At 31.0% G+C, this 16113-nt stretch overlaps 2 protein-coding genes and 1 pseudogene across 2 annotated transcripts; all 3 read left to right on the forward strand.

The window, feature by feature from the left end:
- The first annotated feature begins 2209 nt into the window (after positions 1–2209).
- LOC123888038 (GDSL esterase/lipase At5g03610-like) lies at positions 2210–4373 on the forward strand. Its single transcript, XM_045936991.1, has 5 exons — positions 2210–2264; positions 2473–2661; positions 3044–3312; positions 3793–4102; positions 4198–4373. The coding sequence occupies exons 1-5, from the start codon at positions 2210–2212 to the stop codon at positions 4371–4373; spliced, it is 999 nt and encodes a 332-aa protein (XP_045792947.1).
- A 2625-nt stretch (positions 4374–6998) lies between these two features.
- On the forward strand, positions 6999–9792 carry LOC123888048 (annotated as a pseudogene).
- A 3686-nt stretch (positions 9793–13478) lies between these two features.
- On the forward strand, positions 13479–15365 carry LOC123888057 (GDSL esterase/lipase At5g03610-like). Its single transcript, XM_045937011.1, has 5 exons — positions 13479–13533; positions 13724–13912; positions 14232–14500; positions 14634–14943; positions 15136–15365. Exons 1-5 carry the CDS (start codon positions 13479–13481, stop codon positions 15312–15314), a joined length of 1002 nt encoding a protein of 333 aa, XP_045792967.1. The 3' UTR covers positions 15315–15365.
- Positions 15366–16113: the final 748 nt, after the last annotated feature.

Raw genomic sequence — 16113 nt, forward strand, 5'->3', positions numbered from 1 at the left:
TGATGTTGGATTTGTACTGAAAATTATGATGTTGTAATTGTCGTTGTTGTATGTAGTTGTTTATTGATGTTGCTATAATGATGATAAAGTTGTCTATTGAAGTTGTTAAATGATGTTGCCTATTGACGTTGCTTATTATAACATGACATGCATTCATTCATATATCCAATGACGTTGCCAAATGAAGTTGTATAATTGACGTTGAAAATGATGTTGTTTAATGACGTTGAAAATGATGTTGCTTAATGAAGTTGAAAATAATGACGTTGATCCTCTATGATGTAAAACTAGAAATGACGTTGCTATTGGTACCACATGCATGTAGCGAGTCTAGGCGCATTGCATGCATTTAAATTATATTTCTTTATTTAAATGTTGTTGTTATTTATCTTTATTTATCTAACGATTGATGATTGTGGTTGACTGATGAATGTGCGCGGCCATCCGCTTAGGTGGTCTTGTTGTTTATGATGTTGTTAGTTATTGCGTTGTTTTAATTCAGTTATTTTCTTGATGTATTTTGACTCACCTTTACATTCCCCCTTTTGGCTTGGCCCTACGGTGTGCAACCGTAGATTTTCAGGTAGGAGACGAATCATAGATGGTGTGTTCGGATAGCTGTTGCTTTGCTATTTATTTGGAGTCGCTCTGTTAGGATGTTGTTGGGAGAAACTTTCGTTTAATTATGTTGTTAAATTTTTATAACAATTGACTATGTCACTTGATTCAGTATTTTCAATTCGGACTTTGAAACTTATATTATTTTTGTATTTTCCGCTGCATGATTTTTAGTCATTTGAAGAATTAGTTAATTGGAGTAAGTGTGACATCCTTATTAAATAAATGAAATTAATTTTTTTTGAAAATAAAAAATAAAGGGGTAAATTAAGGGTGTTACACACTGAATGTGGGAGTTTTGAATTACTATAAAAGTAGTTTTTTTTTTGTGAGCTAAAAAAACCTGTAGTTGATTTAATTACTTTTCATAGATAAGATTTAAAAATATATAGTTTGTTGAGATTCAATTGAATAAATATATTTTTTCAAGGTCACTGAATGTGAGAGTTTTGGATTACTACGAAAGTAGTTGATTTTTTTTTTTGGTGGCCTAAAAAAACCAATAGTAGATTTAATTACTTTTCTTGGATAAGATTTAAAGATATATAGTTTGTCTCGCAAAAAAAAAGATATATAGTTTGTTGATTTTTAAATTATATTATAGTTCAGATACATTCATTATTCAATGAATCTAAAAAATGCATTTTTGCTTATATTTATGTCCAGAGGGAGTATTATTTATATAATAAGATTAAACTTTTACTTTTATTTAATGTCATTTATCCAATACACAACATCCTTGCTCCCATAACATATATTTAAGCAACTCTTAAGGTATAATATCTCAAATTCATCGTTGAACATTAAGCCAAATTTCACAAATAATATTTTAAAAAAAATACATATAAATAATATTAAAAAAGAAAATTATCCCGTACATGGAACAGGCTAACATACTAGTATTTAGAGAATCCAAAAAAAGAAAATTATATTGTCGTTGTATATTCTATTTGCTCTAACAAATTCACAATTTATGTTTAGCAAAAAAAAAAAAAAAAGAAATTCACAATTTACCGATATCACATGTATGACCCGTGCGAATGCGCGGGCAAGTAGTATATAGTAGTACTCTATTAGACTATTTTTCTTTGTATATCAAACGAGACTTAGTAGTAACGTCTTTTGTCCTCCACGCACCTTAAAATATGCAGTAGCAAATATAGACACACACACAATAGCTCATTTTTCTTGTTAAGCTTCCTTTTTGAGTCTATAACAAACAAAAACCTCTTTCAAGTCTCACATGAACTACACACCTATAGCTAGCTAAGTAGAGAGAGAGAGAGAGAGAGAGAGAGAGAGAGAGAGAGAGAGAGAGAGAGAGAGAGAGAGAGAGAGAGAGAGAGAGAGAGAGAGAGAGGAAAATATATAAAAACAAAGTTTCAAAAGAAGAAAGAAAATGTGTTGAGAATGAGATCGATAATATTGCTTACTAAGATAGGATTTATTTCATGTTCGCTTCACGCAAGCTGCCCCTAACTATTGAGGTTAAGCTTTTGCTTAGTGTTTATACGGTTGATACATGTGAATCGTACAATACATGTATTACTATACTATACATAAAGCCCTTACTAACAATCATCATTCATCAATGGTGAAGCTTTTCTCTTTGGTTCTTCTCCTCTTCGTCATAATTATAACTACAGGTACGCTTAATGGACTGCATACGATCTAAATCCATACACACATTTTAAACCGAGCTAATATTATTACAATTATAAAAAATAATGCGATTAAAGGTCTATTTGTTATATCTTAAATTTGTCTACTCTACTACTTTTAGTAAATTTTATCAAGTATAATGGCTTAACTTGGTTTCTACAAGCAAATCAAATTTAATTTATGAATTTATAGAAGGGACTAAGTCATCATACGGGGTATATGAAGAGAGCGGCTCCGTAAAACTATTTGTATTTGGAGACTCCTATGCTGATACAGGAAATTTCTTAAACGCACCATCATATACGGCACCTTATGGAATGACTTTTCCCGGTAAACCTTCGGGAAGATTCTCCGATGGCCGCATCCTCACTGATTACATTGGTAACTCACGATCTACACTCTGATCATAGTCTCTATATTTCAAGCTAAAACAATTGAAAACAAAGTATATAATATATCATTTTAATTTAAACATATAGAAAACATTATCAAATAATAATAAGATGATCAAATTATACATGGTAGCATGGTGGCTAGAAAATCTACCTTATAATTTTATTTTTTTTTGGTCAAGTAGCCTAGTGGCTAGAAAATCCACATTAAAGGTGAATACGTTACCTACTTTGTTAGAAACTGTGTTTAAAAAAAAAGTGCATAACATGATTCTATAAATTGTGGAATTTATCAAATATTCCTAATATAGTTGATCAAATAAATTTAACTATTAGTTCTTAGTTTGATTTATTGTGTTATATAAATGCAGCTTCCTTTATGAAAATTGAATCCCCTGCACCATTTTCATTGAGAGGTTCCTCAGAATTAAAATATGGTATGAACTTTGCCTATGGAGGAACAGGTGTTTTCAATACTTTGGTTCATGGACCAAACATGACCACCCAAATTGATAAATTTGAGGAATTAATTCAACAAAACGTCTACACAAAAATCGATCTTGAATCCTCGATTGCCCTTGTCAGCGTCGCTGGTAACGACTATTATAATTTTTTGCGTGTAATCGGGAATAACACTAAGGTTAGCATTTAATATAATTTTTTTTTACCAAAAATGATAAAGGTCCCGTTTAAACTAATTTCCAGATTCCTATACTAAAAATGGCTATCCTATATATAGGGTGTGTTTGATTTGTTAAAGGGTAAGTACTGGACAGAACAGTACAAGACAAAACAGCACAACACATGACAAAACAGCACAGAACAAACTTTTGGGATATTGAACATTTTTTTGTCTTATACGATATTTTGTTAATAAAATGGTATTTTGGCATTTTAGACAACTTGTACTGCGGACAAAAAGTTGTGCTGTGGTTTAGTGAGGTACAAAAAATTCTGTTTTTGTCCTGTCCATTGTTTCCCAATTTGTCCAGTTCCTGAAACAGTTTTACAATCAAACACAGTACAACTACAGTTGTCCTGTCCAGTCCCTTATTTTTTAGCGAATCAAACGGACCATATTGTCAATATTTTTACTTTCATTTCTCTATACATTTTGCAGGATTTAGGGGAGTTAAGTGCATCACTAATAAATCGATTGTCATTAAATCTTAGACGCATTCAAAGTTTGGGAATAAATAAAATTGCAATTGATTTATTAGAACCTATAGGGTGTTTGCCTATAGTAACCCAGTTATCTTCGTATGAGAAGTGCAATGACACTTTGAACATGGTTGCCATGAATCACAATCAATTGCTGCTCCAAGCTGTGGAAAAACTCAAGATGGAAATGGGAAAATCGATTTTCGTCACACTAGACCTCTACACAGCTTTTCTATCCACAATTGAATCAATGCAGAAAAACCATGATGGTAATTAATTATATAGCATTAGTTTTTGTTACGATACACCTAAAATTAATTAGTATAATGAAATTATAAATCTAATATTTTTCTTCATTATGCAGTGATGAATCCTTTGCAACCTTGTTGTGTGGGAGGTTTATTTTGCAGAAGTGTTGTATGTGATAAACCAGAGCTTACATTCTTTTGGGACGGTCTTCATCCTTCTCAAAATGGTTGGCATGCAGTTTACCAGATGGTGCAGTCTTCTCTCCCCCAAATATTTGAAAGAAAAAATTAACAGCTAATCAATATGAAATATTGTGTCCTCAATTACGACTTCATCCTCAATTTTAAAAAATTACAACGTGGTACAATTATTGAATAAAGAATCGCATAAAAATAAAGAATAATGTAAGCAATACTTAAATAAAATACTATTATAATAAAGTATGTAAATCAGTTTTTTTTTTTTTTTTTTTTACAAAAAGTAAATCTATTGTTTTCATGTTCAATATCTTGGATTTGATGTATTCACATTCTTCCTCTAAATTAATTGCTAATTATTTTAGATAATTAAGTAAAAATATAATATTTAAAAATAAAAGCCTGAGAATTAAACGAAGCCCAGGTAAATAAAAGTGAAAATTAAATTGCATAGTATTATGTATGAGTGGTGGGACGAAGGGACCACTCCTAAAGCAGATACTACTAACAATTGTATTTTTTTCAAAAATTTTATTTTATATTTCTTTTTACGTAAATTAGCTATTTTCAAAAATATTTTTATATTTAGAGACAACTTCTCAAAATCTTGGTTATCTCCATTATATTTATTATATTTATGTAAGTTTTTCAAGATGCACAAATCATAAACAAGTAAACAACAATTAAATATAAGGGTTAAATATGATATTAGTCCCAACATTTATGAGACTTAATTTCAAGATTAATCCCTATTAAAATTTTATTCTATATTTTTAATCCTCAATATTTTTGTTATTTCTAACATTATGGTCTCTACCGTCAAACCTGCATAGCTGCACTGACTCGACCAACAAATGAAGCCACATGGACCCATTAATTGACATGGCATGATACATTTTATTGATATCCTCCAATATTTTATTTTTGTAATCATTTAAAACAAATAAAAATATTATTCTAGAAACACTAACGTATTCCACTTTTCCCTCCCAAAAATGTTATTCAGACATCTAAAGTCCAACACAAATACAACATCTAGGGTAAATTTGTAATTTTTGCTTGTGAACAAGGGCAACTTAGTAATTCTATGGTCGCCGCCGCACCATCTTCACCACGGTCTTCTTCCCCGTGCATCTATTTTTAATGGAGAACCATCTTTCGATGTTGTTGGTGGCCGCCAGATGGAGAACGAGGTGGAAGAAAGCAAGAAAGCAAGAACGAGGACCTTGATTGGGTGCAGTCAGCACCCATGACTGTATGTGCAGTCAGTGAATTTAAATCTGAACTGTTTGATTTCAATCAGACGACTGTGATGCACTGACTGCATCACAGTAACTACACTGTATCAATGTTCCAAGAACGAAGCAAGAATGAAGGAGAGAGAAACCTTTTTTTTCTTCTTTTTTATTAAAAGAAAAAATAGGTATTTATGAACAGTGATGTTGTATTTTTGCTGGACTTTATATGTTTGAATAACATTTCTGTTTCCCTTATTCATCACCCCCTACCAATCTTTTTCCAAAAACCTAACAACTTCAACAAACCCAACAATGTCATTATTAAAAATTCCAACAATATCAACAAATTACAGCAAAAAGAAAAACACAAAAAAAAAAACTCAACAACAATTTCTTCTACACGTGCAAGGCAGAGGGAAACTTAGAAGTGTTTAAGGCGGCGACATCGCCGAGAAAGTGGTATTGAACTAGGTCATTGAAGTTTATTGAAGGGTAGAGATTTGATTGGGAAGATGAAGAAACATTAGTTTTAAGGAGTTGTGTTGGAGCTAGTGTCAAGATTGGAACAATAAATGGGTTCTTGTTCCTTGCACTTTCGTGAACGATTCTGAACCGCGTTGGTAACTTATGTTCAGCTTCCTCTTAGAACCACCACATTTTCGGGTCTCATAGATATGCTTTCCATCAAATTCGACCACTTGATTCATTGTTGTTAATGAAGTTAAAAACCGTTTAAAAGTAATATAATTTTCAATCACCGAAGATGTTATTGGAATAAGTCGCGGATTAGGTCGCTCTCTACTTTAACATGTTTTATCTTTTGTGACACTGCACAAAATTGTGCATGCTGACTATTAACAACGTCGTCCCCAAAATAAAACAACTCAATTACGATTGGATCAGAGTCCTAATACTTAAACTAATGGCTGGCCCACTAAATAGAAACTCACCCTTGAATATGTGGGAACTCGGTGGACCACCTGTTCGTAACTTGCAAGGTGTCCTCTACGGTGTGGTAATCTATTTTTAGGTGGTTGGGGTTCCAGTGTGTTTTGCCTGGGGGCATTATACGATTGTTTGAGTTTCTGCTAAGGATGGGTATTGGTAGGAGAGCTCACTTACGGTGGTTGTTAATCTGACATGCTGTTATTTGGTCGATTTGGAATTCCTTGAATGACTTAATTTTTATCGGGAGATCTTCCTCGGTTGAATACCTAGTTGATAGGGTGAAACTTCTTTCTTAGAAATGGTATCTGGTCAAAAACCCTGCTAGCCCATGCTCTCTTTATGAGGGGGAGATGCAACCTATTTTATGCTGGAACAGTTAGAGTCATGTGCGGTGGTGATTCTGGGGACTGGTGGTCTTGGTGGGTTATGGGCTTGCTTTTGCCCTTTTTTTCCTTGATTTTTACTCTTTCTCTCCTTTGTGGTCTTCTATCGTTTTGGTGCATGTGGTTCTTAGTCTAGTCCTGGGACACCGTATGAGTTTACAGAAGGAACTTGGATTTTACATGCAATCAAATTTAATTGATGAATTTACAGAAGGAACTAAGTCATCATATGGGGTATACGAAGAGAGCAACTCCGTAAAACTATTTGTATTTGGAGACTCCTATGCTGATACAGGAAATTACTTAAACTCACCATCATATACAACACCTTATGGAAGGACTTTTCCCGGGAAACCTTCGGGAAGATTCTCCGACGGCCGCGTCCTCACCGATTATGTTGGTAACTCTCGATCCATCACTGTCTCTATATTTCAAGCTAAAACAATTTGAAAACAAAAGTATATAATGTAGCTCTTTTTAATTTAAACACGTAGAAAACATTATCATATAAGATGATCAAATTATCCATGATGGGTGTGGGTATTGCCCAACCACCTTATATATATATATGTATAAATACATATATATTGTTTTAGAAATTTTGTGTTTCTAAAAAAAATTGTGTATAACATGATTCTATATATAAATTATGGAATTTGTCAAATTTTCCTAATATAGTTTTATTAAATAAATTTAGTTATTAGTTCTTAGTTTGATTTATTGTGCTATATAAATGCAGCTTCATTTATGAAAATCAAATCCCCTGCACCATTTTATTTGAGAGATTCCTCAGAATTAAAATATGGTATGAACTTTGCCTATGGAGGAACTGGTGTTTTCAATACTTTGGTTGATGGACCAAACATGACTACCCAAATTGATAAATTTGAGGAATTAATTCAACAAAACGTGTATACCAAAATCGATCTTGAATCCTCGATTGCTCTTGTCAGCGTTGCCGGTAATGACTATTCTAAGTTTTTGCGTGAAAATGGGGATAACACTAAGGTGAGCATTTAAATTAATTAATTTCTTTTACTACTTAATTATAATTTTTTCCCCACCCCACCAAACATCTACTACTTAATTATTATTTAATAAATTTCAATAAAATGTTACTTTTTTTTTTCTATTTTTTATTAATATAAAAAAAAAAAATTCTATACTAAAAAGAGTTGTCTTAAATTGTCAATATTTTTACTTTTTTATTGTATTTTTAGATTTCAATATTTTTACTTTCATTTCTCTATACATGTTGCAGGATTTAGGGGATTTTAGTGCATCACTAATAAATCAATTGTCATTAAATCTTAAACGCATTCAAAACATGGGAATAAATAAAATTGCCATTGATTTAATGGAGCCAAATGGATGTTTGCCTATAGCAACTCAGAGATCTTCGTATGAGAAGTGCAATGACACTATGAACATGGTGGCCATGAATCACAATCAATTGTTGCTCCAAGCTGTAGAACAACTCAAGATGGAAATGGAAACAACGATTTTCGTCACACTAGACCTCTACACTGCTTTTCTATCCACAATTGAATCAATGCAGAAAAACCGTAATGGTAATTAATTATATAGCATTAGTTGATGTTTCGATACACCTAAAAATATCATATAATTTGAAAATCGATGTAAAGGTAGTTACCCAGATCATTGATCAAAGAGACATCTATTATAAAGGACAAAACCCTAAAAAAAAAAGTATATCCAGACCAGACAATAATGTTGTTTGATCGATGAACATGAAGGCTCTGTTTGGTAAAAATAAGCTATAAGCTAGCTGATAGCTGATAAGCTAGCTTATAGCTGAAAAGCTAGCTTATAGCTGATAGCTGATGGCTGGTAGCTTATAGCTGAAAATCTAGTAGAATAAAATTAAAGTGTTTGACAAATTTAACTGTTGTAAGTACAAAATGACATAAAAATATATGGTTAGTGGATAGTTTTTTTTTTGGTAAGTGTTAGTGGGTAGTTATTATAATTTTTAAAAAATAAATAAATAAAATTAATGAGGGTAAATATGAAATAAAATGAAAAAGCTATAAGCTATAAGCTCATACGCTACTTGAAATAGCATCTCAAAAAACGCTATAAGCTAGTTAGAGAAGCTCGTTACCAAACACTTCACATTTTTTTCAAACAAGCTTATAAGCTAGTTCAATAAGCTATAAGCTAGCTTATTGGACTTACCAAACAGTGCCTGAAGTCAATAAAATATATCACTGAGGGTCTGTTTGGTAAAAATAAGCTATAAGCTAGCTGATAGCTGATAAGCTAGCTGATAGCTGAAAAGCTAGCTTATAGCTGATAGCTGAAAAGCTAACTTATTGAAATTAAAGTGTTTGGTAAAATTAGCTTTTAAAGTGGTTATTAAATATAAAATTACATAATTGATAGTGGGTAGTTTATTTTTTAGAGTGGGTAGTTATTAAATTAAAGGGTAAAAATGGAATAAAGTGTAAAAAGCTATAAGCTATAAGCTCAAATGCTACTTGAAATAGCATCTCAAAAAAAGCTATAAGCTAGTACAAAAAGCTTGTTACCAAACACCTCTAATTTTTTGAAACAAGCTTATAAGCTCATATAATAAGCTATAAGCTAGCTTATTTGTGTTACCAAACAGAGCCTGAATAGACACATCTTTGGCCAAACATATGTTTTTTTAAATATATAGCGAATGATAATAACAAATAACTAACTATAATTAATTTGTATAATGAACTTATATATATCTAATATTTTCCTTCATTCTGCAGTGATGAATCCTTTGCAACCTTGCTGTATGGGAGGTTTATATTGCAAAAGTGTTGTATGTGATAAACCAGAGCTTACATTCTTTTGGGACGGTGTTCACCCTTCTCAAAATGGTTGGGATGCAGTTTATCAGATGGTGCAGTCTTCTCTCTCCCAGATATTTGAAGGAAAAACCCGCTAATCATTATGAAATATTAGGTCGTCAATTACAATTTCGTCCTCAATTTTCAAAAATTACAATGTGGTGCAATTGTTGAATACAAAATCTCATAAAAATAAAGAATAATGTAAGCAATACTTGAATAAAGTGCCATTATAATAAAATAAATAAATCTATTGTCATGTTCATGATCTTCAATATCTGGATTTGATGTTTTCACATTCTTCTTCTAAATAAAAAGGAAAATAAAATTACATAGTATTATAAGTGGTGAGGCGAAAGGACCGGTACTCCTAGAGGGGATATTAATATTACATTTTTTTCCTGACTAAATAAAAGGTATTCATATTCATTCAAATTAATAAGAGTATATCGATGCAATATAAATTCAAAATTGCTAAAAATAAAAAGGATGAATCTGTGAACAAACTCACAACATCCGTATTAATACCATAAAATGACATATTGCATAAGCCTACATATTTGACTATATTGAAGTTTCCGGAATATCCATGCCTTCGGATCTGTAGCATTGATGGCATCAAAGTCATTGATTAGATCTGCACTGAATCAACTTTAATCCTTCAACCTGAAACAAGCTAACATCGTACCAAGACGGGATGACAATACTCCGCACTACGACGGGATACTCCGCACTAAGACGGAAAAATCAAAACAAAGGATGATAAAATCATAAAAACAAACAAAAGAAATACTAAATATGTGTGGAAATCACACTTATTTAATTAAAATGAAAAGAAAAACAATTTGGAGGTGTGATTTTAGGTCTAAATTGACCCTAAATCACCCCTCTCTAGTAAATCAAGAAGAATAGAAAAAGTGGTGACGGCTAAGGTTAGAGGAGGAGGAGAAAGAGGATTATATTACTAACAATTGTATTCTCGGATTAGTTTTTTTTTTTCAAAAATTTTATTTTTAATTTCTTTTGACGTAAATTAGGTATCTTTTGCACGCATCGGCATATAATAATCCTTAAAAATGTTTTTATATTCAGAGACAACTTCCTCAAAATCTTGGTTATCTCCATTATCACAGACGTTTTTCAAGATGCACAAATCATAAACAACAATTGGATATATATAAATATATTTTTAGTCCTTATATTTATGTGACCTAATTCTAAGATTAATCCCTATTAAAATTTTATTATATTTTTAATCCGCGATATTTTTGCTATTTATAACATATTGGTCTCGACCGTCAAATCTGCATTGACTTGAAAAACAGACAAAATCACATAAACGCCACAAGAACCCATTATAGTTGACATGGCATGACACATAAACTATATTGTTTAAGAGAAACTCTCAAAGAGGTGAGGATAGTAGACAACAACATGGCCAACAATATGATGATGATAGTATATACATGGTTGGAGGCATTAACAAGAAGGGAAATATATTTGGATTAGGATCTCAACAGCCACTATCAAAGAATCTTTGAAATTCAGTGAAGTTTAGCTTTAGTTATTTTCTGTTTCGTTAAATCAATTATATGTATTTTTTTGTGTTGGACAACTTTAAGTTTGAAATTTAGTCAAAAAAAAAACTTTAAGTTTGATATTATTATGTAGTACCGTAGTAGTGCATTTGATACTTTGTAAATTGTAAGAATGACATATATTTTTATGTTGTTTTTTTTTTTGACAAACATACATTTTTATATTAATTTGCAAATTTGGTATCGATTTTTTTAAAAAAATATTCTCACATTCTAGAATTATATGAATTACATAGAGTAAATAAAAATTAATATTTAAAAAAATGTATAAGCATTTATAATTATTAAACAGACAAAAAATAATAATTATTAGACACAGAAAATGTGTTCTGTCTCTATATGGAGACAAAATTCTATGTTTAGAGACGATTTTTAGAGACATAATTATTTGAATTTAGAGACGGATAATTCTGTCTCCAATAGAGACAGATTAGTGTGTTTTGAATTCAATGTTTAGAGACAGATTTTTGTTTGGTAGTGACGGATAAATTATGTCTCCAATCAGAGACGAAATATAAAATCTGTCTCTGATAGTTTAGAGACAAGGAAATTAAAGACAGAATCAAATCCGTCTCTAATTCTGTATGTCTCTAACATGTTTAGTGACAGAATATTTGCATTTTAGAGACAGATTTTGTACGTCAGTATTTAAGATTTTTCTAGTAATGATCCTTGTTAAAAAAAATATCCACTAGATTTTAATTAACAATATTTTATTTTTGTAATTATTTAAAAAATAATAATAATATTATGGTGGAAACACCGACGTATTCCACCTTTCCCTTATCATTCATCACCCCCGACCAATCTTTTTCCCCAATGTCACCTCCATTTGATTGGGAAGTTGAAGAAGAATTAGTTTTAAGGAGTTGTAATGGAGTGTCAAGATTGGTACAATAAATGGGTTTCTTGTTCCTCGCCACTTCCCTGAATGATTCTGAACCGCGTCGGTAACTTATGGTCAGCTTCCTCTTAGAACCACCATACATCGTCTTTGAATTCAATGTGAATCGTTGTCATCACAATCGTCTTCAGATCTATTGTAATCTTCTGTCACATTTTCGGTCTCATAGATATGCTTTCCATCAAATGAATCCATTTGATTCATTGTTGTTACCGAAGTTAAAAAACCATTTAAAAATAATTTTCAGCCACTAAAGAAGTTGCTGGGATGAGTCGCAGACTAGGTCGTTCTCTTGCTTTAAGACGTTTTCGCGGCACTGTCCAAAATTGTGCATGCGAACTATCAACCATGTCGTTCCTAGAATAAAACAGTCCAGTTACAACTAAATCGGAGTCCTATTTCTTAAACTAATGGCGGCTTGCCCACTAAATAGAAACTCATACCCTTGAAGGAGTTTTTTGCTATAAATTTTGTAAATGTTTAAATATTGTGCAACTGTATGGAAATACATTTCTAAATGATGATCACTTACATACGAGTAGAGATTTCTCTTATAGTATCTAACTTTCTAAATGAAAAAATAAAACAAAATGTTACAACACTTCGAAAATAGCACTTTGAATTTTTTTTTTAAAACAGGTAGCATCAACCACGTCGTTCCCAGAATAATACAGCTCAGTTACAATTAAATCGGAGTCCTATTTTTTTTTTATAATCTTGTAAACTATTTAAAAATTTATAAATATTTCACACATATGTTATATGTATAGAGAGTAAATGAATCACCAACAATGAATTGATAGTCAACTAAATAAAAGTCTTAGATTCTTTAAATAGATAATATTAGAAGAGTTTTATCTATTAAGCATCTAAAAAAATTTGTATTTCTTTATTAAATTTCCATTAGCCTATCAAACCGTTTATCCAATCATTCATCTTATCGTTTATCCCTTAAAATTGCACGCATACATGTGTATCCTTCAAATAGTAATAGTACACTATTAGACTATTTTTCTTTGTATATCAAACGATCCATCTATAGTATATTTATACTGAGTAGTAGTAAGTGTATTTATTTTTTTGAGTGCATCATCTTGTCAGCGCTTATGATGCATATTTCCTATACGTACACACACTCATCAAGTGTAACGTATACGTTAATATATAGTGTGCATGATCCTATAAGATTGATTAGTATTTATACGGTTGATACATGTGAATCATCCAATACATGTATTACTATACTATACATAAAGTACTTGCTAACAATCATCATTCATCAATGGCGAAACTTCTCTCTTTGCTTCTTCTCCTCTTCATCATAATTATAACAGCAGGTATGCGTAATGGACTGCATGTAATATAAAGTCATATGCACATTTTACAATTATAAAATAAATAATCAAATTAAAGTTCAATTTGTTATATATTAAATTGGACTACTTTACTATTTTTAGTAAATTTTATTAAGTATAATGGTTTAACTTAGTTTTTACATGCAATCAAATTTAATTGATGAATTTACAGAAGGGACCAAGTCATCATATGGAGTATATGAAGAGAGCAACACCGTAAAACTATTTGTATTTGGAGACTCTTATGCTGATACAGGAAATTACTTGAGCTCAGCATCATATCAGCCACCTTATGGAAATACTTTTCCTGGTAAACCTTCAGGAAGATTCTCTGATGGCCGTATCATCACCGATTACGTTGGTAACTCTCCGGCCACCCTGATCATTGTCTTTAAATTTCAAGCTAAGAAAACACTTGAAAACAAAGTATATAATAGCTCCTTTTAATTTAAACATGTAGAAAACATTGTCAAACAATAATAATAATAAGATGATCAAATGATTGGCAACCACCTTATATATGTATGAATACCTATTTTATTAGAAATTTTGTGTGTCTAAGAAAAATTGTGCATAACATGATTCTATAAATTGTGGAATTTGTCAAATTCTTAATATAGTTGATTAAATAAATTTAGTTATTAATTCTTAATTTGATTGATTATGCAAAATAAATGCAGCTTCTTTTCTGAAAATTGAATCCCCTGCACCATATTCATTAAGAAATTCCTCGGATTTAAAATATGGTATAAACTTTGCCTATGGAGGAACCGGTGTTTTCGATACTTTAATTGATGGACCAAACATGACTACCCAAATTGATACATTTGAGGAATTAATCCAACAAAATGTGTATACCAAAACTGATCTTGAATCCTCGATTGCCCTCGTCAGCGCTGCTGGTAATGACTATCTTAAATTTTTGCTTGAAAATGGGAATAACACTAAGGTGAGAATTTAAACTAATTCATTTTTCTTACTACTTAATTATTATCTATACTAAAATGTTACATTTGTTTTCTATACTAAAAACGGTTGTCCTATTGTCAATATTTACTTTCATTTCTCTATACATTTTGCAGGATGTAGGGGGGTTAACTACATCAATGATAAATCAATTATCATTAAATCTTAGACGCATTCAAAGTTTGGGAATAAGTAAAATTGCAATGGAGTTAATGGAGCCAATGGGGTGTTTGCCTATAGTAACCGAGTTATCTTCGTATGAGAAGTGCAATGACACTGTGAACATGGTGGCCATGAATCACAATCAATTGTTGCTCCAAGCTGTAGAACAACTCAAGATGGAAATGGGAGAATCGATTTTCTTCACACTAGACCTCTACAATGCTTTTCTCTCCACAATTGAATCAATGCAGAAAAACCATGATGGTAATTAATCCACCTAAAAAGTTTATCCACATCATTGATGCAAGGGTAGTTTATCCACATCATTGATCCAACGAGACGTTTGTTATAAAAGACGAAATCATAAAAAAATGTATATTCAAATCAAACAATACCTCATAATGTTGCCCGATCGATGAACTTATACATCTAATATTTTTTTTTTTCATTCTGCAGGGATGAATCCTTTGCAACCTTGTTGTGTGGAAGGTATATTTTGCAAAAGTGATGTATGTGATAAACCAGAGCTTACATTCTTTTGGGACGGTCTTCATCCTTCTCAAAATGGTTGGTATGCAGTTTACCAGTTGGTGGAGTCTTCTCTCCCCCAGTTATTTGAAGAAAAAAACCGCTAATCGGTAAGAAAAAAACTATTGCAGGAAATCTGCATCCGAAATGGAAATATTGTGTCCTCAATTACAATGTAGTCCTCATAAAAATAAAGAATAATGTAAGCAATACTTGAATAAAATATCATTATAATAAAGTTAATAAATCAACTGTACGTCTTGATCTTCAATATCTGGATTTGATGTTTTTACATTCTTCCTCTAAATTAATTGCTAATTAGTTTAGATAATTAAGTCAAAATATAATATTAAAAAATAGAAGCCTTGAAAATAAACGAAGGCCAAGTAAATAAAAAGGAAAATAAACATAGTATTATGTCTTCTTTTTTTTTTAGAAGAAAACAATTGTCTTCTATCATCCTGATATTTAAAGATAAAACCGCTAATCGTTATTAAATATTGTATTGTGTCTTCAATTATAGTGTCATCCTCAATTTTCAAATTAAAATCTTTGGTGCAATTACTGAATAAAAAGAATCTCACGAAAAATAAAGAATAATATCAGCAATACTTGAATAAAATACAATTATAATAAAGTAAATAAATCAGTTCTCTTTATCTTCAATATTCGGATTTGGTTTGATGTTTTGGTATTCTTACTCTAAATTAATTGCTATTTATTTTAAATAATTAAGTCAAAAAAAGTAAAAATATATTATTAAAAAGGCCAGTGTTAATATGCTTATATATGACCCACTTACTTTACATGAATAGAAGAGAAAAATAAATTCATTAATTAAAAAATAAATTCAGTAAATCTGCGGTCAAAATTTTTTCTTCCTCGTTATAAACAAAAAAGAAAAAA

Source organism: Trifolium pratense, linkage group LG1, assembly GCF_020283565.1.
Source record: "Trifolium pratense cultivar HEN17-A07 linkage group LG1, ARS_RC_1.1, whole genome shotgun sequence".
NCBI classification, from domain to species: Eukaryota; Viridiplantae; Streptophyta; class Magnoliopsida; order Fabales; family Fabaceae; genus Trifolium; species Trifolium pratense.